At 48.0% G+C, this 27034-nt stretch overlaps 1 protein-coding gene across 1 annotated transcript in view; it reads right to left on the bottom strand.

Moving 5' to 3' along the window:
- LOC119437662 (uncharacterized) overlaps nucleotides 1-27034 on the bottom strand; it is a 152170-nt gene that overhangs the window by 4006 nt on the left and 121130 nt on the right. Inside the window, exons 15-18 of the mRNA XM_037704657.2 lie at nucleotides 18545-18916; nucleotides 16689-16820; nucleotides 13771-13870; nucleotides 12280-12353 (exon numbers count right to left, since the gene is read on the bottom strand). Coding sequence (XP_037560585.1) covers nucleotides 12280-12353; nucleotides 13771-13870; nucleotides 16689-16820; nucleotides 18545-18916 — 678 coding nt within the window. The remainder of the gene's footprint in view (nucleotides 1-12279; nucleotides 12354-13770; nucleotides 13871-16688; nucleotides 16821-18544; nucleotides 18917-27034) is intronic.

Below are 27034 nucleotides of genomic sequence, written 5' to 3'. Positions count from 1 at the left end.
CAGCCCCCTCTCTTGCTATGCCTACGATCACCGGCAAAGTTACTTGGTCGAGTTCCAGCGGCGTGCACGTCGGCCCAAATCGTCAAGATGACTATTTGTTTTTGTTTCTCGTGGGGGCATAGTAATGACGAAGAGAGCAATAGTGGCGCTGCTGCAGCTGCGTGACTTAAATGAGAAAGACAATGACCGAAATCTCGCTTCGCCAACGTTCAACACTGGCCACTTCACTGTTTTTAATAAATACCGTTACAGCCCCAACCTCTCTGCCCATCTCTCTGTCATTGACATTAGATGCGTACATGCTTGCCCCCCATGCTCGCTGAAGCTCCCCTTCGGGAGGATTCAGCCAAGAGAGCGGGAAATAGAGGGACAGATTGACTCTCCATATACTTAGTCAACCACTTAACGCCGAAGCACACACAAAGGGAGAACATAGCGTTATCTATCATTACATCTTCGCTTTTTCTCCGTGTCTTCGAGCGTTGTCATGAGCCAATAAAAGAAGAAAGAAAGAAGAAAAAGCAGAAGATAAGAAGACACGAGGAGTTGGTGGCAGACAAAGAAAAAAAGAAGCTAGAAAATAAGAGCGTCTGAATAAAAGGAATACAATATGAAAGCAGAAGAAGCGCAAAAGTGCACGCGCAGCCCAGCTACGCTCTGGGACGAAGGCTGGCAGAAGGAGCTGGAGGCCGGACAGGACGGGTGGATCACGGAGACGGCGGCAACCCAATGAAAGCTGTTCTTCAGCTACCGCGGCCACGACTTGCAAGCTTAGTGGACGACGTCCCACGGGAAGCCGCAGCTGCAGGCTGACGGCACCGCTTCCCGGATTCCCTGTGGCTACGATCTGCAGGCTAGCGGAGTTGACTGGGCGATCCAGGCGCCTTGGTCACCCCACCATCCTGACCAGCTCAACAGTGGACCGAACGTCGGACACAGCAACGTCGAGTCTATGATGCATCGGCAGGCCCAACGACGTGTTGTCGGAAGCCGCGACGACAAGGTGACGTGGCCACGTCGATGGATGCAATGTAAATATATTGGACTTATCAATTCAAGATAGCTGAGGACATTGGGGAATTCCTAGAATTAACTCATGCTGCAAATTGTTTTGTGCTGTTGTCTTTGACGCTTGTTCTTACGATTATAAATGTTTGTCTTAAACGTACGACTTGTCCCCGTCTGTCTTTAATCTGCCGAAATTCGTGACAAGCGTACCTGTCTGTTACTCTGTGCTAACTTGGCTAGTCCCTCTTCCGCTCTGCCTGTTTATATAAGGAGCCTGTATGTGTAACGTTTCAGAGGGAAGGAGGAAAAAAATGAGGAGACATTCCACCCTCTGAAGGCGAATGACCAGCGAAGCTGTAGCAAATCACACGGTATTAAGCATCTTCACTCAGTGGAAGTCATGGCAAAATTTGCCGGTCATGATTTGAATATGTCTGCATCAGAGCTCCAGTTGCCCATACATCTTCCCAGGCGTACTAAAGAAATTGTCGCAGTTTCGCCCGAAAGGCGAAGCCTTGATTGCGATAGCAAATTAGTAGAGCTATACGAAGCGAGGATAGCACTTTAATGTGCCGTATAAACTTGTAAACATTCGCCTACTAATTAAATAGACAAGCACAGTGTCACACGCGCACAAGTAAACATGAACACATCTCGCTCGATGACCACGGAAACTCGTCAGAACGCTGAAGTGAGGAGGCGCGGCTATAGCCACAAGCAAATTGACCTTCGTGCCGCCTCTCGCTTCAAAGCGAACTAAACGTCGAAAACACAGCGGATACGAAGTTACCGGCTCTAGTTGAACATTGTACACGTCGCAAATCGCTTTGAAGAGAAGGCCCGCGCGGGTGCGCACTTTTTCCACGTCGCAGATCGCTTTAGAGATACGACACCCACGCGGCGGCCGCCGCCGGAGTAAACGACCCCATTTCATTATACGTTGTCTCACTCATGCCTGAACCTTGGATTATTACGACCTTAGTGAGTGGTTTCTATCTTGGTGTGCACAATCTGCTAGCGCGATAAATCATCACTGCGAGTGAGCTTGTACACACAACGTGCCTCCATTTTTCCGCAAGCAAGGTGAACCAATATCACCTCTGCTTATCGTTCAAGCACTCACCACGTTCACACTCACAAGCACTCACTCGTGTTCCCAGTCACCTGCTGCCTGCACTCACATTCACCTTTATACACCCAAAAGCACTCACTCATGTTCACACTCACCTGCTGCCTGCACTCACACTCACAGGCACTCAGTAACGTTCACACTCATCTCCACTCGCTCTCACAGGCACTCACCACGTTCACACTCATCTCCACTCGCACTCACAGGCACTCACCACGTTCACACTCATCTCCACTCACACTCACTGGCACTCACTCCCATTCGCACTCACTCGCACTCCAGTAGCATTCGCACTCACTGGCACTCACACTCACTGGCACTCACGCCTTTGAAATGAGAGTGCTCCGACCTATGCCGCCGCATCAAAACCTTGCGTCAAACGTGCGACGCAAGCTCTACTACGTGCGTCTGGGGGGCTGCCTGGGCAACAGTAATTAGTTTTCCCCCACTGCGCACTTAATTAGAATAAACAGCACTTTATACGGCGATCGGGATACCAAAGCACCGCGCTTTTGTATTTCGCATCGGCGCTGTGTGTAGGTGCCTCTGTCGTTTCACGAAGTTGCCGCCTCGCATGAGTGGCGCTGCATCCAACTGACGACTTGGCGCATACCGTTGCATGAATTGAAGCTGCCTTGGATGCCTGTGCTGCCGGCGGCCAAGGCAGCCCAGAAACTCTGGGCTGCCTTGGCTATATCGATCGTTATATCCGATATGCGGTGAATAACATATTGTTATACCGTGTAGACCACTTACAACGTAAGTCACCGGAGTCGCGAATATTCGCACTATAACCAAAACAACGATTTTATTGCGATAGCAATTAAATGGACACTCCAGGCGCATTTCTAGCTGCCCTAGCTGTTGACACGAGGTTCCGTATAAAGTCCAAGGGCAATAAAATCGTCGTCACACACTGTATGCTGTATGTGCGAGTAAAAGCGTGCGAGGGTGAGCTGGTGATCGCGTCTCAATCTCTCGCACGCAAGGGAGGAAAGCGGGAAGGAAGTGCACTGTCTCCCATCGCTCGCAACGTTCTAGGGGGGGGGGGGGGTGCGAGCGGCAGCACGAAGGTCAATTCGCTCGCTGCTGCTGCTGCCGCGCTTCTTCACCATAGGGTTCCGACAGCACGTTTCCACGGTCATCGAGTGAGATGTGTTCATGTTTGCTTGTGCGTGCATGACACCATGCTTGTTTATGCACAGAGAGCCGCAGCAACGGACGTGCTTTCGCGTGCTCCCACCATTGCATCATTCTGCAAGCTCCTCGCGAGGAATGCTGGAATCCGTGGCCGGCATGGCTTGGTGCGCCGGGCGAAAAATATGAACGAGTTATTCATGCGCCAGCAACGTTGAGACACGCCCGACGGCGCGAGATGCGCCGGTTATTTGCCGTGCGCACTTGCGTTACGTTGGGAGTATATCTACGGCTTGAGGGGAGCGTTCGTCGTCTCAGTTGACTGCCGAACTTCCAGGCAGCCGCACTGTAACCGGTATTTCGTCTCCCGCAACTGCACTATAAGCGATACGTGCATACATGAAGTGCCATGGGAAAATTACCGGGAGTCTGAAAAGACCGTACTATATCCGGTCCTGCACTATAAGCGGTTACGTTATAAGTGGTCTATACTGTATGTTTTTTTTTCTCGTAGCCCTAATGCATAAGTTGACACTCTAATGTCAACTCATCGTTATATATGGTATCATTATAAGCAGACTGTACTGTATAGAAAAAAAATGAGATCAGAACAGCTGTGATACCTCGAGTAAAAACTTTCCACAGTTCAAGTTTATTGTAGGCTTTTAGAAGACACCTTTAAAATTCAAAAATGACTGCTGGCATGCCAAGCATATAGCCCACTGAGCATAGTTTTATACTCCAGGATTGTGTAGGGGCAGAGATAAGAACAGTGTGTGTTCATTTTGCTCATGTGGCCCAAACTGGTAGTGCCAGCTGATGCATGAAGCACCTTCAGTGGGTGGCTGCCGAGAGGAGAGAAGCAGAAGTATTGTTTGGACTCGTAGGAGAAAGCTCCGAAGAAAAAATGAAAGTCTCAAGGATAACTGCCAGTTTCACAACAGTGAACAGTATTACCATATTTACTCGCATAATGAACACACTTTTTTTCACTCAAGAACGGAAGCAAAGTTTGGGGGTGTGTATTATGCAGAATTTCACAGGAACTTTTTCGAAACAGTAAAAATTGAAAAGGAAGACGGTAATGATTCGAAAAATGCATTAGATAGCTTATCTTTGCAGTAATATACACGTGTACTATTTGCAAACCATAACAGCATTTCTACTGCACTTCATTCTGCATTGGAACTACCAGACCCGATGTCCAGGTACCTGGCCGCTTCATCCATACCATGGTTCCACAACAGTTGGTCTTCGCAGCTGCTTCCGGCCATCTGCCATGCTCGCAAGCATCAGGTTACAGCGCTGCTTTTCGGCATCTGTTGTTTTGACGACCACACTGTGTGCACCTTTTTCTTTGAACGTCCTGCTCATGTGATCAGCGTTTCCGTTTAGTGAGCAGATGGCGTATAACTCAACTTAAGCCCCATCACACAAAGCGAAACCTAAGACAGGTAGCAAAGCGAGCAACAGACAAATTCGACACTACGCCCAACTATGCCGACCAAGTGCAGCCTTCTTCACTTGGACTCTCCCGCACGCCGTGCCCGGCTGGAAGTTCCGCATGCCCGCCGTAAACAGCGTAACGTTGCCATTGCCGAGAGCCAGTTGTCTTTCTCTTGAGACTGCGAGGTGCCTGTGCGCTGCCACTGGCAGCAAGCATGTGCTAAGAACAAGCCGAGCGTTATCACAGTCGTTCTTTCCATCAGTTCCCAAGAGACCATGATAATGTGCAGCCTCTTCTTAACCACATGCTTGCCGCCAGTGTTCTCTCCACCACCACTCCACCCATAACTCCACCAATGTGCCGCCACGACTGCTAGAGTGGATGTGCAGCCTACGCGAGATAGCTGTAGCATTTCGTTTACGTGACCTCGGCGTTTTTCATGTGGCATTATTAAATATTTCCGACACAGCAACAGACATCGAAATTAAGTGCGCTTGCTTTAAACACATTTGCAAGTAAAACGTTCTAGTCTTGCCAAAGTACTACAGCACGGCCGTTTGATCATGGAAATGCACGGGAGCAAAGTTGGGGGAGCGACTATTATGCGAGTGGTTCATTACACGAATATATATGGTAATTAAGGAATTCATGAGCTTGCAACATTACAGCTCTTTTGCTATGCATGAAAGCCAGCTTCGGTACTTGCGATTCAAGTTATGTGTCAACTTATGGAGAACCAGAAACTGCTAAAATAGCATGCCAGTACAGGGGTTTGAACAGGCAGCTGGCACCGAGAGAAAAATACCAGCTTTTCAGGTGGAAAAACAGTTAACCCTACTGCCACCATGTGCAACCCCTTTGGTAATCCTTTAATTGAGCTTCCTCTGCTACCCCCATTTATTGCCTCTGGCATGTAACCGCGGAGCTGGCGCAGCTGGAAACAGGTTCAATGCCAGTGTGCTGTTACAAAGATGAGGCCGTCCTCAGATCTGGGCTGCGATATCGTGCTGCACGCAAGGTTGTGCAATGAAAAAATAAATAAATATGCCGGAGTTTTTCCTGAGAAACGTGATCCAAGGTGAGAGTGCCCATGTAATTTTCAGCTGGTGTGGGAGTGACGCAATCTCACTGCACAAACGTCACAGTATGTACAATGTGTGGAATCCGTGGTACGTATGTATGAGAAGCATACACATGCTGCATTAACGCGCGCACAGAACTACGGGACAAGTACCAGGGCAACAGGATACAAATTTCGCTTGTGCTTAGTTGACAACAGCCGGAACAACTGTAGAGGAGACCAACATGCCTCCAGTGTCACACTGATACCACACTGTTGAAAGGTGAAGCCATCCACCAACGTGAGCTCGGATGTCACGCCGTGTATAAGGTTTCCACGTGCAACGTGTGGGGATTGAGGGTTGCGCCGGCACGATTGCGTCGGCTTCACCTGATCTGCCATCCCTCGCCATCGTTCCCCGCTCACCTTATTCCCCGCCCGCGCCGCCTAACCGGTTCCCGCAGTGGCGCTGCGCACGCGGTGGTTGGCGGTGAGGGCGGGGCGCTGATGTCGTACGTATGTATAAGAAGCATACACATGCTGCATTAACGCGCGCACAGAACTACGGGACAAGTACCAGGGCAACAGGATACAAATTTCGCTCGTGCTTAGTTGACAACGGCCGGAACAACTGTGGAGGAGACCAACATGCCTCCAGTGTCACACTGATACCACACTGTTGAAAGGTGAAGCCATCCACCAACGTGAGCTCGGATGTCACGCCGTGTATAAGGTTTCCACGTGCAACGTGTGGGGATTGAAGGTTGCGCCGGCACGATTGCGTGGGCTTCACCTGATCTGCCATCCCTCGCCATCGTTCCCCGCTCACCTTATTCCCCGCCCGCGCCGCCTAACCGGTTCCCGCAGTGGCGCTGCGCACGGGGCGGTTGGCGGTATGGCGGGGCACTGATGTCACGCGGCTGCGTTTTGGCTGCTAGCGGTGGAGCGTGGCTCTCTTCTCTCCGGGACCAGCGCACGGTATGTTCATGCTTTCCTCTCGTCCGCCAACACCTTTGCGACTAGGACTGGAGCTCGCGCACGGTGCCTTTGCCCGTGCGAGGAGCGCGTACTTTGTGCTGATCCTTTTCCCGACGCTAAGCCGACGAGCGGTGCCATTAGTGCTCGCGCGAGGTCGTACCGCGCCGAGCCGTACTTGCCGAAAGCCTAAGTATATTGCCCGTGCTCTCGTGAGTTGACCCATTGGTTATCGCCAGAGCAAGTAGCAGAGCCGCCGGTAATTTTCCTAGCGGCGTGTCCCAGCTTGAGCCTGTGCTCTCGCTGCGACGTGCTATAGGCACCTGTTATTGTATTTTCGCCCTGGTGCGGGACCCCTTCGGCTCCCCACCGCGCAGGCGTTTGTGCAGAGCTGGTGCCAATGGTTTCGGTAAACGGTTTCCGTCAACTCGGGGCTTTACTGTGTTTTTGCGTGCGTCGCTCGGTAGCCCCTTGCGGCCTCTGAGCTCTCGCGCGCGCGAGCGGTGCTGGAGGCGACGGCTGACGCGGCCCTGTGGCTCGCTAAACTCGAACCCGCAGTGGTTGGTCTCCTGTGAGACACCAAGAACCCACAAACGAAAACAAGATGTTGCATTTAAACACCCAAGTACTTTTTGGGGGGGCACGGGAGCGACGTCGTACAGATCAATTGAGAAACAGCTCGCGTGCATGGTGAGAATGGGCACAAGCGCAAACAACTAAACATGCCTAGTGGGGAATGCAGACGAGGGGGGGGGGGGGCTTATCAGCACAAAGCAGGCTGACAAAAGCCATCAATATGTTCATGTCAGCAGACCTCATCACCTATCGAGCACAAGATCGCACGCAGAGGCTAGACCAATGGCTGCAGCAACATTCTTAGCCATTGGCATTGTCACTGACTTATCACAATGCTTCAGGAAATGAACACTGCAATGACGCTAACGGTTAAAAAGTCAACGAGCTTCCACAGCAAGATTATCAGCTGTGATTACAAACTAAGAAGAGACCGTTGCACATCTGTGTACGAGCTGCGTCGGTATCGTGTAAATGGATGTGGAGAATCTGCTGCGTGGCCACGAGTGATGAGGTGTACATGTGGAAAAGAGGGGCTGCGGCCCCATACACCAATAATTTTTTGTCTGGAAGTATTTCAAGCCAAGCTTAGGGGTACGCACAAGAATACTGTAGTATCAGCGAATGCCACGAGCGCTTGCGTGAATGCCTGAGTGACATGACGTCACGCCACAGTTGACTACTTAAACGACTAACTCAATAAGCCTGTGTTCATTCCTGTTTCGGCGTCTGTTACTTCAGTGGCGACGAGGTGATTAACCCCCACGGCCAGGGTAAAGCATGGCAAGGCATGCCGGGCCTCCTATTTTTGACGAAGGGGACAACAAGTGGGAAGCATATCAGGTGCGATTAGAAGCTTTCTTCGAAGCCCATGAGATTGTCGATCCGAAGAAGCATCGGGCCTTACTTGTTGCCGCCCTTAGTACCAAGACGATAGATCTCTTGGCAGGGCGTTGTGCGCCTGACAAGATTCAGGATCTGACGTACGAAGCAGCAGTTCAAAAACTGGCTGAGCACTTTGCACCGAAAGGCAACGAGATAGCGGAGTCTTATCGTTTTTTAACAAGGAATCAACAAGCCGACGAGTCGACAAGCGATTTCATTGTCGAGCTACGGAAGATGGCTAATAGGTGCAATTTTGGCCAGGCGCTAGATAGGATGCTGCGGGACAGGCTTGTTTGCGGTATATGGGATGCTGAAGTGCGTCTTAATCTGCTAGCAAGGCACACGCTCACGCTGCAGGAAGCAGAGGATGCGGCGATAGCTGCTGAGATGGCGGCACGCAACGTACAGCAGATGGGAGATGGACCAATCACAGAGGGCGTCCACGCAGTACGAACAAAGCAAGAGCGGCAGAAGTTCGTCAGAAGGCCGCTGCCAAGTCGGATGGCTGAGTCCAGCAACGAGCACCAGACCGGCTGCCTTTGCTGTGGTAGCAACTCCCACAAGACCGCCAAATGCAGGTACCGCCACGCTGAGTGTTTCTTGTCGGCGGAGGGGACACCTGGCTGCAATGTGCAAATCCAAGCCATGCCAAGAAAATATAGCTCATTGTGAGGAGTCCGTCTCCGACAGCGAGGACTACGGACAGTTCCTGCTACACCTCCGTGAGTCGTCGAGAGGACTGGTCGGGCCTATATGGCAAACGCTACAGTGGAAAGGGGTGCCCGTGAAGATGCAAGTGGACACCGGATCACCAGTGTCAATAGTGACATGGCCAACTTACGCCCAGCACCGTCACCGTTGGCCCATGCTCGACAAGTCGTCGTTTCAACTGAGTTGCTTCCTCGGTAGGCTACCTGTGAAAGGACAGTTGGAAGTTCCTGTCACCTACGCTGGACAAACCGTCAACGCGACGCTAGTGGTGCTCGGCTGCTCAGGTCCAAACCTCTGTGGGCGAGACAATTCAAGCATTCCAGCTGACTGGAGGCCCAGTGCTCAACGTGGACATCAACGACGGTAAGCCGCCAGCTGCTGACGAAAATTCTATTGCTGCCACGCTGAGGGCAGAATATGGCGATCTGTTTTCTCCAGGGCTAGGATTAATCAAGGGGCCTCCGGTTCATTTACAGTTGCGCGAAGAAACCATACCGCGATTCTCTAAGGCCCGTTCTGTACCGTACGCGCTTCGAGAACTGGTAAATGAAGAAATCGGAAGGCTGGTTGACACGGGCATATTGACACAGGTTGCCAGTGCCGAGTGGGCGGCGCCACTTGTTCCTGTCGTCAAGAAGGACGGTTCCATCCGCTTGTGTGGCGATTTTAGAACGACCGTCAATACAGCATGCCACACGGAACAATATCCGCTGCCAAAGATAAGGGATATATTTGCGAAGCTCAACGGAGGGGAAGTATTCAGTACAATAGATTTGAAGGATGCATACAACCAGCTACCGATAGATGACGCGACAAAGAAGCTGCTTGTGGTAAACACGCCAAATGGGTTGCATTGCTTCAATCGGCTACCGTTCGGGGTTGCGTCGGCATCAGCGGTTTTTCAGAAGCGAATGGAAACTATATTGCAGGTCTACGGGGTGTACAAGTATACCTGGACGATGTGGTGGTCGCCGAGAAAAGAGGAAATTGTGACACGTTGCGCAAGATGTTCCAGCGGTTCAGGGAAGCTGGTGTTAAACTGCATCCGCTCAAATGCAGATTTCGCCAGCCGGAGGTGGAATTCCTTGGTCATCGCATTAGCACAAAAGGCCTGAGGCCAAAGACCGAAAACATCGACGTGCTCTTACGAATGCCTTGACCTACGGGTGTGACAGAACTACGCGCACTACTAGGTCTGGTTAGGTATTACAACGCATTCTTGGGGAACTTGGCTACAGTACTTGCGCCGCTATACGAGTTGTTAAGAAAAGACGTGCCTTGGCAATGGGAAGCTAAGCAAGAGGAGGCATACGAGGCAGTGAAGCGGTTGATAAAGGAGGTGAAGGTTTTGACCCACTATGACCCAACCAAACCACTCATCTTGGAAACGGACGCATCCTCATGCAGCGTCGGGGCAGTCTTGTACCACAGAGTGGACGGCGTAAACCAACCAATCGGGTTTCGATCTCGCACCCTCTCTTCAGCCGAGCTAAATTACGCTCCGGTTTAGCGCGAAGCCTTAGCGGTGGTATTCAGCGTGACGAAGTTCCGCGAGTATTTGCTGGGAAACAATTTTACGTTGGTCACGGATCATAAGCCGCTGATGCGCCTTTTTAGTCCCGATAAACCAATACCACCCTTGGCAGCAGCAAGGATACAGCGTTGGGCTCTTTTACTCGGTGGTTACAAGTACTCGATTCAGTACAAACCGGGAAAGGACATAATTGTGGCCGACGCTTTGAGCCGTCTTCCCGCGCAAGTGCCACATGATGACAAGACAGTGAAGTCGATACTGAAAGACGAACGAGAGTATGTGCTGCTGGCAGACCACCTGGACTCCGGACTTGTGTCGGTGCACAATTTGGCCGAAATGACGGCACGTGATGGCATGCTCAGGCCGGTCATGCGTTATGTTCAGGAAGGCTGGCCAAGAAAATTGTTGGCAGCACAAGAAGCATTGAGGCCTTTGTTCCAGAAGAAAGACGAGCTGACGTGCAGCCACGGTATCCTTTATTGGGGCCATCGGGCCGTGATACCCGGCGCTGCTCAGAAATCAATGCTGCAGCTGCTGCACGATACCCATCAAGGCATGACTGCGATGAAAAATCTGGCTTGGGCACTTTTCTGGTATCCCGGACTTGACAAGGATATCCAAAATATTGTGCACGCATGTGCAGTGTGTCAGCAAAACTGCAGCATGCCACGCGCGCAAGAGCCGGTGCCGTGGCCGGACACATTTGAGCGATGGTCAAGAATCCACGTTGATTTCGCAGGGCCAGTCGAAGGGCGGATGTTGATGATCGTAGTGGATTCACATACCAAATGGATCGAGGTTGTTCCACTAAAAAGAACCAGCGCAAATAACACTGTCGAAGCCTTGCGGGGCATTTTCAGCAGATTTGGGTTGCCACGAACAGTTGTGTCCGACAATGGGCCCCAGTTTACAAGTAGACAGTTCCGCCAATTCATGGAAGATAATGGCATCCTACACCTACGATCCCCTCCATATCATCCGCAATCCAACGGGCTGGCTGAGAGGGCAGTGCGCACTGTTAAAGAAGGGCTGCGCAAAAACGTGCACGGTACCCTCGAAAGACGCCTGGCCCGATGGCTACTGCGTTATCGGCGCACCCCACTCCGAAACGGAAAGACACCAGGCTTCATGCTTCTTGGTTTTGAACCACGTTCGCTGTTTGATAATGTGGTGTCACGACCTTTTTCTGCCGCAGGTGCACTTCCCCGCAGACGTTCGCCCGGAGAACCCGTATGGTGCAAGAACTATGGGGCAGGCGCCAGCTGGAGACGCGCAGTGATACAGAATACCAGGGGACCCCGCATGAGCACGGTCAAGACAGAAGATGGTGAACTATGTGAGCGTCATGAAGATCAGCTAAGGCACCGCTTGCATGGTCACCTACCAACATCGTTGGACGAGGAAGGCGCCGAAGGAAAAAAAGTGTTGGCCCCGACAAACGAAAATGCAGACTCTCTGGCAGACTTTTCGGACACCAGTCCCACTCCCTCGGCAATCGAAGAGCACGAAACAGGCGCTGCAAACACTGGAGTCCCGGAAGAGCATGACGCGGATACTGCCAATGCTGGGCCTCTGGCAATTCCAGTGCGCAGATCAAACCGGCGTCGCAAGGTGCCAGACCGTTTCTAGAGCTCCCCTTAAGGGGAAGGAATTGTAGTATCAGCGAATGCCACGAGCGCATGCGTGAATGCCTGAGTGACATGACGTCACGCCACAGTTGACTACTTAAACGACTAACTCAATAAACCTGTGTTCATTCCTGTTTCGGTGTCTGTTACTTCAAATACAATCCACAATGAATAAGACACCACAAAGCTCACTTGTTTCGAGGCAGCATCAGGAAGTCCAGCATTTCGTCCAAGTCAACTCTCCAGGTTTCATCTGCTGGTACGCCCTGCAAACAATGAAAAAAAAGTTGTCGCAGTTTCACCTCAAAGGCGAAGCATCAATTGCGAAAGCAAATTTGTAGAGAGCTATACGGAGTAATGATATTAACTTTATCAGCTGTATAAACTTGGACATGCAGCAGCACCGGCAACACGCAGAACTGTTGTCGACGCCGTCGGCGCTTTGCCCGCGTTCGCTCAAAATATGTGCGGCACTGGTGACTGTTGCCGGAGCCTCTGATAAATAGGCACTTGGTGCCGCAGCTAAACGTCGCCTCCCCCCACGGCCTCTCGCGCGTCGGAAGAAGGTGCGTTTGCTCTACATATATGGTGATTGTAAAGGAGGAAAGAGATGCCTACTTCTGCAGCCCTTAAGGGAGCACGGCGCGGAACGCGCGTTTGTTCTCCGCCTTGCGTTCACTCCGCATGAAAGCGCGCACCCCTCGCGCCCTTTCACTTGCACATAGAGCGTTCGGCGCGCGGCGACGATTTCATCTCCATTGACGTCATACGGAACCTCACGGCGACGGCGACAGAAATCTGCTTTTGAGTGTCCATATAATTGCTATCGCAATAAAAACATGGAAAGGTCCCATGCTGTTCAGATTTATCCCTCCAAGTTTGGCTCATGGACAGCTAAGCTTCAATGTTGTGACATTCGTTAATATGGACAGTTCGAAATGACAACTTCATTTCTTGTTTATTTTGTTTGTACACCACAACTTTCAAGCAAAAAACAAAACGCAAGGAAACATTTTGTTTTATGCATTATGATGGAATTGTACATGACGGTGCTGATGCTGCAGTTGTGCTAAACTGTTTAGGCGCCAAACAAACAATTTTGACAATGAGAAGACAGGACATAGAAAGGTGGATATAGAAGAAAGTGCTTCATGCGTCCTTTATCGCCCTTTTCGTGTTAGTGTATCAGTGCAAAAACCATTTGGCAAGCCATTACCAACTCGCCTAAATCGCCACTTTGACACCTCAAAGGAAGCAAACAGGGACCGAAAGTTCTGCATGCATGCGGAGCTCTACAGTGACCACATGTACTGCATATTTTGCAGGACTAGGACAATGCAAGAAAGTTGTTCGAGTGGTGCTTCACCTATGCTATCGTGAACATCAGCCGGTCATGAGACGTGACAATGAAAAGGGAATAAGAACTGAGTGAAAAAGAATCCTTACATTATACCAGCCTAGACTTCCACAACACTGCCAGAAATTGGTGCACATATTCGCAGGGGAATATTCCTCCCCTACAGAAGCCCAAGTGGCCTCGTGTGTGTACGCAAGACAAGACTAGCTGACAAAAGCAGTCAGTGCACAGCCCAAAGAAACGTGTGTGGACACTATAAATCACATGTACCTTTGCACCACACAGCGAGGCAGTATCACTAGCTAAAAGCAGACAAAAAACCATACCTCGTGCCGAAGAGTCTTCAGAAGGTCAATGAGATCCTTAATCAAAGCTTCAGCCAGATCAACGAGGTAATCTCTGCCTTCCTCGAGGTGGTTCAACAATCTGCAGTGAGAACGGGCAACAGTAAAACACTCAAAAGCACTGGCATCCAGCTTCATTACACCTCAACCAGTCGAAAAGCTCTTTTTAAACTTTAGAAGGCATTCCAAAGGTAACTTTTAAAGACGTGTGAAAAACAATTGGTTCATTTTCATGCATGTTGCGCACATTTCCATGTGAAAACTGAACAAGACATCTCCCATATACAGTGTGCAGCACTTATAACGCAAGTCGCGGGAGTTGTGAAAATACGCGCTATAAGCAGTACCGCATGATAACCAAAGCAGGAGTTTTTCAGCTCCTGCTCGTGCCAAGCAGGCAACCTACCTTCCAAACACAATTTATGGCCCATTTCACTTGCACAAAAACAAAACAATCAAAACTCAGCCCGAAAATTAAGTTCGCTTCACAAGTGTGTCATCAGCAGAAGAACGCTGCCATTTTCATCTGGTGATGTTTTTTCACTGCACTTCGAATGATTTCATCTTCTACGAGGCTTGAACACTGAAACGCTTTGTTGCTCAAACTATTTCTCATGCAGTACATTTTCACTTTGCTCAGGCATTCGAGCGCATCTTTGCACGGCACATCTGGAGTAGGGTCTACATTGTCCTCTCCGTCCTACTCATCTTAAGTCGCAAGCTCTGTGCCACTGCGCACTATTGCGACAATCGCATCGTCCGTGGGTTCGCCTCACAGTGCAAGAGTGCAGTTAGGCCGCAGATCATAAAATATACAATGCCGACGAAGCTGGCATATGTCTGTCCATATGTCGCCAGCATGCTTTCCAAATTTACGCAAAGTCAGACTTTGATGGATTCGTCGTTCACATCTCCGCTTTCACTGCACCTGCACACTACTTTGCAGCTGATGCCACGGCAGTCTTTTGAAGCACTGGATACACCCGTTAAGTGGATTAAACTCGTCGTGGCCTAAAATTTTGTTGGAGCGAGGGGCCCCTTACTCGTATGCTCCGAGCCCTTATTTCTCGGAACCATCAAAAGGGAGTTGCGACCACGTCCTCGTATTTCGACGCACGTACTCTTTCGCGAAAGCAAAGAAGAATCTTGCTGCAGTTGCTGCCACAACTTGGTCTCCAGCGATAAAGCATAGCTCTTTTTGAGGCCATTTGAAGACGCCGCGCCACCATGATGACAAAAGCCCGACAACAAGATAGCACACGTGTAGAGAGGACGACGTACACACACCAAACGCAACAAACAGACTTAATAAATAAATACAAAAAAAAAAGATGACTGCACTACTGCTTCTACCCTACACTCCGCGCGGTGCACACGCGGATAGGACACTGGCACCATGACGAACTCGCGCGCCCCCGCCTTTTCGCTGCTAGTCTCCACACGTGTCTGCCGCTCTGTGTGTACCTGGGAGCAAAGCCATACTCCGTGCACAGATTTCATGATCACGTGCTTCAAAAAGCCGCAATATAACGGGTATTTCATCTCCCGCAACTGCACTGCAAGCAATACGCATATACATAAAGTGCTATGGGGAAATGAATGGGGGTCTGAAAAGACCATATTATATCCAGTCCTGCACTATAAGCGGTTACGTTATAAGTGGTCTACACTGTAAATGTATTTTCCGGCATAAAGGAAATGCTGTGCAATTTCCGTAACCATACGGAAATTGCACTGCACATTTTTTTGCAAAACATCCAAGAACCACCAAAAAACACCAAGAGGAAGCAGTAGCAGAAATGATTGAAATCAAAATCTAATGTCTACAGAGCACGAACAAGAATTGCAAAATTTTAAGATATTGATACAAAAGCTTAGTATGGTCTCCCTTACCCTGCAGCCAGCACTATACCCGGGTTTTTGCTGTGGTAGGTGCCACCATCTCGATGATACTAATGTATTTGCCTCAACACTGTGGTATTCGGCACGTTCAGACAGAACAGGCAGAAAGCCTAACATATCCTACCTATCACGTAACAGTATTTGGTCTAAGAATATACATCTGCAATCTGGATAAACACCCTGAGAGTTGTTTAATAAGTTGCAGCTGCAAGTGGAACAACCACTGCCATATGTTGTGGTACATCAATAGTAAACTGACATAGCACGTGGTCAGGTTACGTGAAATGCTCCCAAGGCAAGTACAATATGAATGCACCATTTGTACTGCTCAGAATGGGGACTTTAAGCTTCTGGTGTATCACACGTCAGTGTACCTTTACGCTACAAAACAAAATTTTGTGGTCCATGATTCCTGCAGGAATCGTAACAGTTTATGACAATATCTAACACGAAGAAAAACAAGCACCAAGGCTAATTTTACAAATCTCAGAATCAGGAACATTAATTACTGTATTGTATAATGCTCGCATCCCCCTACTTAAGATTCCCACAGGAAGCCATAGATTATGCTCCACTGGCATTACCCAAAAGGCCAGCATATAGATTAAGAACCTTATACAATTAACGTTCCACAACGAAAATGCAAACTTCAGCCTCAGCACAATAACAAGCTTAATGGGACAACTATCACTAGCCCACCAAACCAGCACCATGCAGTCAGTGCTCATGCACCGTGCTACTTTGTGCCCAATTCCTTGACATCAACGATGCCTTAATTCCTGTACTTCTGCTTGCACCGCACTGTACGTCAAGCCTCTGTGCAATGGGCTGTCTGCCACCCTAAATTTTTTGACAAAACTGGTAGACAACAATAGATTATAGCAGGGGTTCCCAAACTTTCTGGCCTCGAAGTACCTAAGCTGCCTTCCCAGAGTGCGAGGTTCTGCGGCACACAGTTTGGGAACCCCTAGATTAGATGATTGCATAGCAGCACTTACACAGTCATGTAATCCGAGACATGCACAACAAGTCGGTACACCTTCAACACGACTGCACGGTTAACTTTGTAACCGGCCCGCTCAGTGTAGGGGAACACGTGTGTCACTCCCGTCTTGGAACACAGACATCCACTGCAAAAAAGAAGAACACCTTGCCTTTCAGCTCACAGGCACAAACTTGCACAAATCACTTTATTCTGCTCAATATAACCACTCGCACACAAAAAAGTGTGAAAATTAGGATGCACATTTTTTTAACAGACATCATATTGTCCCAGTTAGCAGCTGCTGGAGGACACACATGCAGTACATGTCACGTATAGGACACCAACAGATCCGTGATGCTACTGGCCCATCCCATTTCTCAGCAGCTTTCGGAGCAGCCAAAAATGCAAAATGCATTTCGGAGCAGTAAAATGCGCTTTAGGACCAAGTTTATGAAAGCAATTGCAAACTATATTATATGGGGCTATTAGAGTGGGCGGAGCATGTGAAAGCAGTAAGTGGTCACTGGTTCGTAAACTCAACCCGAACACTAAAAATGACTCCCCCCCCCTTATTCATTGCAGTTTACTGTGGGCTACGACAAGTGGTGGTGTCCTGAGATGTGCTTGAAAAGCACAGAAGCGCTTGCACCTGCCGCAAGCACAATTCAGAATTATTTTGAAAACCTCTCGCGTGATCTTGCTCCTATAAATCTATTCTTTAAGACAGAGCACTCTTTTGAAAAAAGTTACCGCCAGTGGTATAATAAAGTGCTTTGTTTTCCCCTGTGCTGTAATTCCCTGATAACCATCTACTTGAAATAGTGCTATGGTCGACACTGCCCCTAGCGATTCGCTTCCGCTCGTCGCGTACAGCCTCAAAGTGCAGATATGCGCGTGTGACCTTTGACTGTGCACATGTAATGCTGTAAGATTAGGCTGTGATCAGGGAATTCAGTTTGGAGCTTCCTGCCTACACGCGAGCGTTCGTCATTCCATCTAGCTAGTGCAAAATCAAACTTCACGAAGTTGTTCGCGGTAGTTGCCGGCATGTCACTCGTGGACTGAATTTCCGCTTCCGGCCACCAGTCTAGCCTGTGATCTTACTTCTAATTACCGAAGCATTTTACTGGTCCGGTCATACTGGAGGCCATTACGATGACCTGCTCACCACTGCGTCTACTGGCAGCAATTTTTGTCAAGGCCGTACAATACAGCAAGGTTTAACCAGCAGCACTTTGCCAGTATTTAGCGGCGACAGTTGCCATTCGGTGCCCAGTCGACAAAAATCTTGGAAGTGGCCGTATGCCATTTTTACGCCAAGAAATCACCATGCCAAGTGGGGGCAACAAATCGAATAGCAAAAAATTGATCACGGTCGCCATGTCCATGCCAATGTGTGCGTATGTTCGAATAATCGAGCGAGACAACATACAGTGTCCGAAACTTCCGTCACCATTTTACATTCGTCATACAGGAATGCAGGGCCTGGGTCTGCGTCAGCGCGATCACTCACTGCCACCTGAAAAGCAAGGCTGTCCAATTGCCTAAGCAACCTGTACGCCTCTTGGTGAAAGGCATTGAATATAGACAGTAACGCACAGAACAAACAGCAGTACGATCTCTTGACTCAGTCCACCGCGGAGCTAACGCAGCCACTGGTCCACGCAATGCCACTTTAGATGCAGTAAAACGGCACTCGAGGGCATGGTTCCGTTCTTGAAAACCCAGGCAACCCTTTCGGCACAGAATGGGTGCAGATTTCTCATTTTGCCAAAATGTAGCAGGATATAGCAGAGTTAGCCTCTCGGCGCAGTTTGGCGCAGTGGTAGCATCACTGACAGATTTAAAGAGTGAAATGGTGGCACTGACCAGTAGTCATTGATGACACCCCATGAGTCCTGAAATAGCTTCACTGGTGGAGTATTCTTCGGCGAAGGCAGGGGCAGCGGCAGAGGTTCCTGCTGCAGTAGCTCCAAGCGGCACTTCACTGCCTCCATGGGCGGCCGCAGAGGAAACCGGTTGATGATGTGCGGACGGCCGGGTGGGATGTGGGGGGGCAGTGGAGCATCACGATTTTTCTCCTGCTGTTCTTCAGTGTGGTACACTGCCTGGTGTCGAGCCTCATTTATCGATGCCATCCGAATCATGTGAGCATCCAGGGTTGGCTTGTGCTTGAGAAGCGCGCCACGGCCCAAGTTGAGGAGAGGAGGGAGGCGAGGCTGAGCTGGCGTTTTCTCCTGGCTGCGAGTAGAGCAAAGGAAAAACTGATACGGTTGTCAAAGTTCACAAAACAAACAAAAGTTTGTGTGGCCATTAAAACACCTTGGCGAATTTCGGATCTATCTTCTGTTGTTGACCTAGTAAGCGAAGCATTTATAAATGGACAGTCTCTGCAAACACACGTAGAGAAACAAGTCCTGATGAGGTGAGCACTCTTTGTGCTGTCTCAGTGTGTGTGTCCCTTTGCAATGCTCACATGAACCAAACCAAAATATTCGATTTGGACGGGCTCGTGTCCCAAGGTTTTTCCGCCACCAGGTCTCTTAACACTGCACCTTTTAAATGCAAGGGCATTTCTGTGAGCATTCCCAAATGCAATCTTTAGATGCTGCAGAAGTCATGATAGTGTTTGTTTGCCAGATTACATCGATTATTTCAATGAAGGCTGTCTTTCTACATTGTCATCTTTTCAAGCAAAACAGATGCACACAATTGCTGTCAAAAAACATAACTATATCCAAGTGCGAACGAAACATCGGCACCAGCGAAATGCATTGCTACAATATTGCGGCCCGCGTTAAGTCACAAAAGCAAGAGCAAAACAGTGTAATGGTGGCAGCTATCTTGACTCTTTTAAGTCTGAAATATTACAATAATTGTTCTAGGGTTGACAGCAATAAGGTTGGTCTTGACTGAAAACCAATTTTTAAGGGCCCAGTTTTTTATTATGCAATGAAACGCTCATCCTAGGTAGTGTTTATGCCTGCAGCAGATACTACTGTTAAATACATATAGAAATTCTGCAAGCAGGATTTTTCGATCTGAGCAATCTCCAGAGAAATACTAGGAGCGCTGACGCCAGCAACACTGATAAGTGAGAGCTGCCTCGCAAATTGAGAAAGCAGAATGGTGGGTGGCTTTCGCAAGAGTGAGTGCACCTTTCATAAACCAACTGCATTTCGACTTTCGTGTGCTCTGTTCAAAAATTAGATGCTGTTAATAAAGTTCCTGCAAATCCTAGTGTTAGCTAGTAACAATGTGGTGCCCTCTTTTGGCTGTGGCTTTCGAGAATGAACATGTGCCGCACGATCTCGCAGGCCATGGCGCCATTTTGCTACTCATAACCAGCGAAAATTTAACTGCACATTGCAAGTTGTAATACAAAAAAATTCTATTGCATTTCAACAAAAAAAGCTGAGGAGCCACGCACTCTAACAGAAGGTCACGTGATAGGGCATTTTATTTTTTGTGTCATGCTTTTGCCGCGTGAACGCCAAAGGTAATTCATGGTTTGTTGTGAATTAAAAATAACAATCTTCATTTAACGAGGAAAGCAGTGCTCGTTTCAGTCAATACAAGAAACGAACTTTTCATTCGCGGGGCTATCTCAATTCACATTCTGAATGATTGTCCCTTTAGCTCTTTCCGTACCGTGCCCATTGGGCATGGTTAGCCTACTATCGATGGTTTGAAACGCTACATTCGAGGGCTTCCACAATGCTAACGGACACACTGCGCTATCAGACGCGCTCCAAAAAGTTCCGCGATCGTCAAAGGAGAACGCAAAAATGTCCAGCTTCAGAAGCGGTGCGTGCGCTTCGGGAGATCACTGATAGCGAGATTCCATTGCCGCTGTGGCTGATCTTATCGATAGATCGAATAGCAGCCAGTCAGAAGATGCTGATTTTCGTCTGACTGTCTGAAAGTGATGACAACTCAAACCAGCCTGGAACATCGGTGGCCGCAGCCCAGCCCACCCAACTGTAGTGCTTGCAGTTAAATTTTTCTAGCGAAATACCTGTTTAATGAAAAATTTGGATTTTTTCGGAGACAGTGCCTAATAGACGGCAATACATTTTGTGTATCTCATAATTTTCGTGACATTTTTTCTTAGTAGATATAAGCCTGTCTTTACAAACTTTGTTCTAATTTTATCGCACAATCTTGATTTTAACAATTTATATCTTTTTTATGACATACATCTTGTTAATAAAACTTTATGCATGAAAAGTGAATTCATTTCGGTTTGTTTATGTATTACATTAAATATTGAGCGCAGTAGTTTGTTCATAAAAAGAACATCTATTTTCCCCACGCTACAAAAAGAGTTAAATCATGCAGAACCTACTTAGCAAAATCTGAAGAACTTTTTGCAATCTTCAGTAAAATTAAGCAAGCATAAAATTAAAACCAAAAGAAAACCTCAAATCTGCGGCCTATCTCAAATCTGCAGCCCATATCTCTCACCTCTTGCACAGGAAAGCTTATGGAGCATGCATTCCTTATTAGCATAAACAATTACCTGGAAGAAAACGAAATATATCCAAATACTATGTTGGGCTTTCGGGCTGAACTCTACTCAGGATGTTATGCTGCAAAATCAAGCAGCTAGTACTAGACGGGAAAACGAGGTCTACCCGATCTATATTAGGGTTGGATCTCAAGAAAGCATTCGACAAAGCAGCACATTAGGCCATACTCACTCAGGTCAGCAACCTAAACCTAAGAGAAAGGGCGTACAATTACATCAGAGACTTCCTAACGAATGGGAAAGCTACCCTCACCATGGGGGAACTCAAGTCAGAGGAGAGGGACATGGGCAGTTTTGGTACACCTCAGGGCTCCGTAATATCGCCCATGCTCTTTAACCTCATTATGATAGGATTGCCAGAAAAGCTCGAAGACATTGAAGGAATCAATCACTCCTTGTACGCGCATGACCCATACAGATCTCGCAAGGCAGTGATGGAGAGAGAAAACAGAAATTACAGGAAGTGGTAGGTAAAGTGGAGGAGTACCTTACAGAAACAGGGCTTGAATGCTCCCCAGAGAAATCAGAGCTCCTTTACAGACCCACCCTCAAGGGCAGGCCACCCAAGGGATACATCAAAGAGAGAGTACGAAGAGATACAGATTCATATGAAGAATGGTGGGGCCATCCCCATCGTTGAACAAATTAGGGTCCTGGGACTCAACATTGAGTCGAAGGGAACTAACAGCGAAACTCTTAGAAAGCTCGTGACCAACGTCACTAACGCTATTAGGCCAATTATGAGAATCTTAAACAAGTATAAGGGAATGAAGGAGGCTAGCATTGTTAGGCTCATTCAATCTTTTGCTACAAGCCGCATCATTTACGTAGCTGCGTACCTTAACTGGTACAAGGCAGAAAAGGACAAAATCAATGCGCTCATAAGGAAAGTTTTTAAGCAGGCCCTAGGCTTGCCTGACAGCACCAGTACAGAGCGATTAATGCAGCTGGGCATGCATAACACTTTAGAAGAATTGATTGAAGCTCAGCAGATAGCTCCAGCTGGAAAGACTCGCCAGCACCCGGACTGGCAGAACTAACTATACTCGATAAATTACAAATAAATTACCATAACCAGCAAGGACCCAAGGTTACGTTGGCCAGAGAGATCAGGAGCAGGATTCAAATTCCCAATTTACCCAAAAATATGCACCCGGAATTCAATCAGGGCAGGAGAACGAGCAGTGCTAACGCTCTACTCAAAGCCTATTGCAATGATGAGGAAGCGCTATTCGCGGATGCCGCGGAATATTCAAATCACCAAGCCTTTACAGCAGTAGCAATTAATAGAAAGCAAGAAAGAGTACGCTCGTGCTCAATCAAAACCAGCGTCTCTGAGGTTGCGGAGGAAGTTGCCATCACTCTTGCTATCGCTTCACCCCAAATATAGATACATTATTACAGACTCAATCGGCTATACGAAATTATGCCAGAGGATGGATATCAGTTGAAGCTGCAAGAATTCTTAACAGTAAAACCAAGCTCATATCTTCTGAGAAATGTTGCAAGGAAATCAAGTGGTTCCCGGCCCATACAGAGCGGGTTCCCGGCCCATACGTTCGGCACATTGCAAAGTGTTATTCAGGAGCTCACTCGACACGCGTCCTGCCTCTGTGAGGAGCGACTCGTGGTGGTCCGAACACCTCTGTTAGGTATGCGTGCTTGCTCGTGCATGCACGCACGCACACACACAAACTTCCTACACTTGGCTTCCACTTTGACACTCCTAATGATAGGAGTGTCAAGTAAACATGATAGGCCTTGTGATGTAAACATGACGTGGTCCTCTCAGCTTCAGTATGGGAGAAGGCGGGGAAGAAATGTCGCTTGCTCATGCTGGTCAAAACAAAAGGAGAGTACGCTGCCAGTGAAGCTCACCGCCCCCCCCCCCCCCCAGCATAGCAACATGACATTTCTATTTCTGCCATCTCCTCTTATAATGAACAGATTAGAAAAATTGTTGCGGTAAAATGCTCCTAAAATGCCTCAACTTTGACGGTATAATCAAAATTTGCAATGGGGCCTAGTGAGTGGCCCTTTAACGGAAGACGTTCTTTCACACTTCACCCACACTTAAACATACCTCTGCACTACAATCTAGGCATAAAAGAAGCAAACAGCGACATATTCTGCTGGTATTTCTCAAAGCATGAAAACAATCATGTACAAGTTGTTGTAGAAACCAACTACAAAATCATGTAGTTGGTTTCTTCACAGCATACACAGAACCCTTGAAATGCATATCCATTATTTACACTAATAAGGCACACCAACATCAACATTATAACTTTTAAGGTAATTGACTAACAGTATGTTGGTCTTATACACCTATGACGTGCTCAAGTACTGCTACCTATGCCGCAACACGGCAGCACACATCACTACGAAAACGGTACCCATTTGACGACGTACCCAGGGGGTGCACATGAAATGTTTTTTAACAGGCAGAACTCCATGCTCGGACATTTCCTTAAATGCCTGTACATATGTGAGCTCTGATATCAACATGCCAGCACATGACCAACAGTACCACCCATGTATATTACTATAGCCACTGGTACATTGTGCATCAATGAAAGCACAATGAGCGTGTACTACAAACTTTAGGTGGCTGTCTTGTGGCTGCATTCATCTTACAAAGGTCACAAGTCATGCTTTCTACATACAACCACTTTATCCCAGGCACAGTCTGCTTGACACAGATAAAGAAGCCAGACGTGTCACAACATAACTTGCATCCTTTAATGAGACTTGGCACAACACTAGGCCATGCACTTTTATGTAGCTATTAACACATGCGAGCTCTATACAAGTGTTAGAAGTATGCTCAGTCTATCGATTCTTTGACGGTACCGCGTGAGCGTCGACTGGCCGGCCACCAATCAGCGACTTCTAATAGCGCAAAGCCACAAGATATGCAAGAGTAGGACATGCACACCAAGCTCACTGGAAGGACAAGTTTCGTCTGCTAGGCTTTTTCCACCAGCACGACACAGTCCCTGGCCCGATTAACTCGGTGCAAGCTCCCCGGCTTATCGGAGATAACTGCTTCCAATGAACTTGGTACGCATGCACTACTCTTGCTGATTTTATAGCTTTGTGCCTTTAGAAAGTGCTGACCGGCTGGTACTGTTATGGCACGTACACACTAGCGGCAAAACGCGCCCGACCGCCGGCAAACCGAAGCTGCGGCAGGGCGGCCACACCAACCGGCGGCACTCCTCCGCCCTTCTCGAACCATCCGTCAGCTCCCAGACAGAGCTGACGGATAGATGATGGTGCGAAATGAGTTTCCGGCTACCACCAGACACAAGTACGAAACGAGCAGTTGGGCGGGTCTGCATGACACGTCTCCCGCGCGCACGTCATGGAAGTGGGCCGCTCTTATTGGTCTCCATCCGCAGCATGCGTCAAACCACAAAAAAAAAATCGGTCCAGGAGCAATCCCTGCCACGGCAAGAAAAGCCTGTTTCGTGGCTGCTTTCGCAGCGCGCGTCTTGCCGCTACTCTATGTCATTAAAGAATCGGTGACTATACAGAGTAGTACGCAACAGCAGATATGAGCATTGTGGCAATGTTCTACAGGAGACAAGACACTGCCTGAAGCTTTAGTGCTCAGCAAACCAAAAAGATAGCACGATTCTGCAAATTAACAGTGCATCTAAAGCTGACAAAATCGATATACTATACATGGCTCCCATATAGATCACTATACTCCGTTCCATACATAGCAGTCAACGCCGTGGAAACCACGCAAGAAGTTTGGTCAAGAAAAGTTATCACTCCGTATAATCCGTCCATGCTTCGCTGCGCGCCAACAGCGTTCGCTTGCGCGAGCATGCACGCGAGTCTCCTCGCGACGGGTCAAAAATAACTAGAAAAAAACAGCAAAAAATAAAAATGATCTAAAACAACGCATTAGCAGCTGTATACCAGAGTGTATTTGTTTCTAAGGATTAAAACTTGTTTCATTCAATACTGAGATTAAATATTAAAAAAAAAACTTGCGTACAAATGAGGTCAAAAACATCGAACGATATCCAAGTGCGAACGAAGCCACTACAAGTCTCTGGCCTCCACAGGGTTGATTGCTATGTATGGAACAGAGTATAATTTGCAAGTAGAACTTTCTCAAAGCCCTAGTAAACAATGCATCAAAACCGTGATCTAAATTGACGCATCAAATTTGTCTGCTTTGGGTGATCTAATGAATGCTGTTAACAGAACTGCAACATCTGTTCTAGGTGCCGAGCTACAAATTTGTAAACTTCGTGCTTCCTATATATTTTTTTTAAACTTCAATTAAAAAATTTCAGGCATTAAATCGAAATTCCGCTTCGAACAGTTACTAGAATTTTCCTTTCTCAAATGCAACAAATTTCATTAAAATCGGACCACAGGCGATCTCAGAAAAGTGCGTTTTGCATTATACATCCATTTCAAGAGGCAGCATCGTAGTTGGGCCAGAGCCAAAGCTTCCTCGTAAGTTGAAAGCAGAAACGCCATTTGGTCACTGCTGCTTGTAGTCTGCATGAATGCGCACAAGTTCCCATTGCAGCTACAGTCATGACTTGTGAGCATGCTTCGTGGGCTTCGGTAAGTGCCCCGTCAATGCACTAGGTGACGTGGTTCGAACGGTATGCAAACCTCCCGAGAAAATGAGAGAATATTCAGGCAAATTCAGCCTATGTACGAGGCTGACAAGCAAAAATGCCGAGGTGATTGAGAGGTAAATGTGACAGAACTGCGTTAGGATTACCTCTCGCCTCTTTGAGGTCCCGGATCCATGATTTAAACCAAGTTCACCACATTGCAAAGTGTTAATCAGGAGCTCACTCGAGACCTGTCCTGCCTCTTAGAGGAGCCAAATGCAACCTAGATATTTTCCTGGTATTTATATGACCTGCCCTTAAAGAACTTCTCCAACCAAGTGATTAGTATGTGCTATGGTATCAAATTGCAGGAGTCATGAGTGGTGGAATACTGTACCAGGGAGGCCAATTCCTGTTCTGGTGAAGGAGGGACTTTGTTGAAGCTTAGTGGGCCTTCCTAATTTGGTTGCACCTGGACTAGTATGCATTGGCGTTCTAGTTACTTGCTTAACAAAACGTCGCTTTATGCATTGAAGCACAGAACTAACTGGAACGCCAATGCGTTTCTGCGCACAGTTCGGGAATTAATATCTCGAAACTGGTGTCATCCTGAGAATTCGTTCCAAGTGGATCCACCTCGCGAACTCCACGGCTACAATTTGTAAATTGCAATATGGGCCATCAGGTAATTAGTTCAAAATTAATTAGTATTTTTTTTGTTAATTAGTAGGTTATGTATTTCAATTTCTTGTGCAAGTAATGCCCGCCTCTTCGAGTAGACCAGCTCATAAATCAGAATTGGGCTATCAGCCACAGGCAACCTTTTTTTTTTATTTTTGAAAGTGTTCGCTGAAACACCATGTATGTATATTGACCCTTTTCGCGGAGCAGTTTGTTTTAGAGAAACGAGATGGCGCTCACGGCGGTGGGCCATACCTCTCCTCAGAGACCGCGCACGAATACGAAACCATTACCGCTTCTACCTTGCTTCTGTGCGATTAGCTGTCGGAAATGCAACTGAGTTTTCGCTAACACACTGTGCTCCAATCTTGCTAGATTGAATCATGTGGATTGAAGACATGTGCAGTATTTGGCTGCAAAAATAGTGACTGACATGTTAAGGAATAGAATGAAGCTGTGTGGCCAAGTTCGCGGACCGCTGCTGCAACTGTCCGAACGTGTTACCGGCACTTCGTGATGTATGGCTTTCCTTGAGGATACAGAAATTTGCTCATC

The sequence above is a fragment of the Dermacentor silvarum genome, chromosome 1 (genome assembly GCF_013339745.2).
Source record: "Dermacentor silvarum isolate Dsil-2018 chromosome 1, BIME_Dsil_1.4, whole genome shotgun sequence".
Taxonomy (NCBI): Eukaryota; Metazoa; Arthropoda; class Arachnida; order Ixodida; family Ixodidae; genus Dermacentor; species Dermacentor silvarum.
This window is presented reverse-complemented; position numbering and strand designations above follow the sequence as displayed.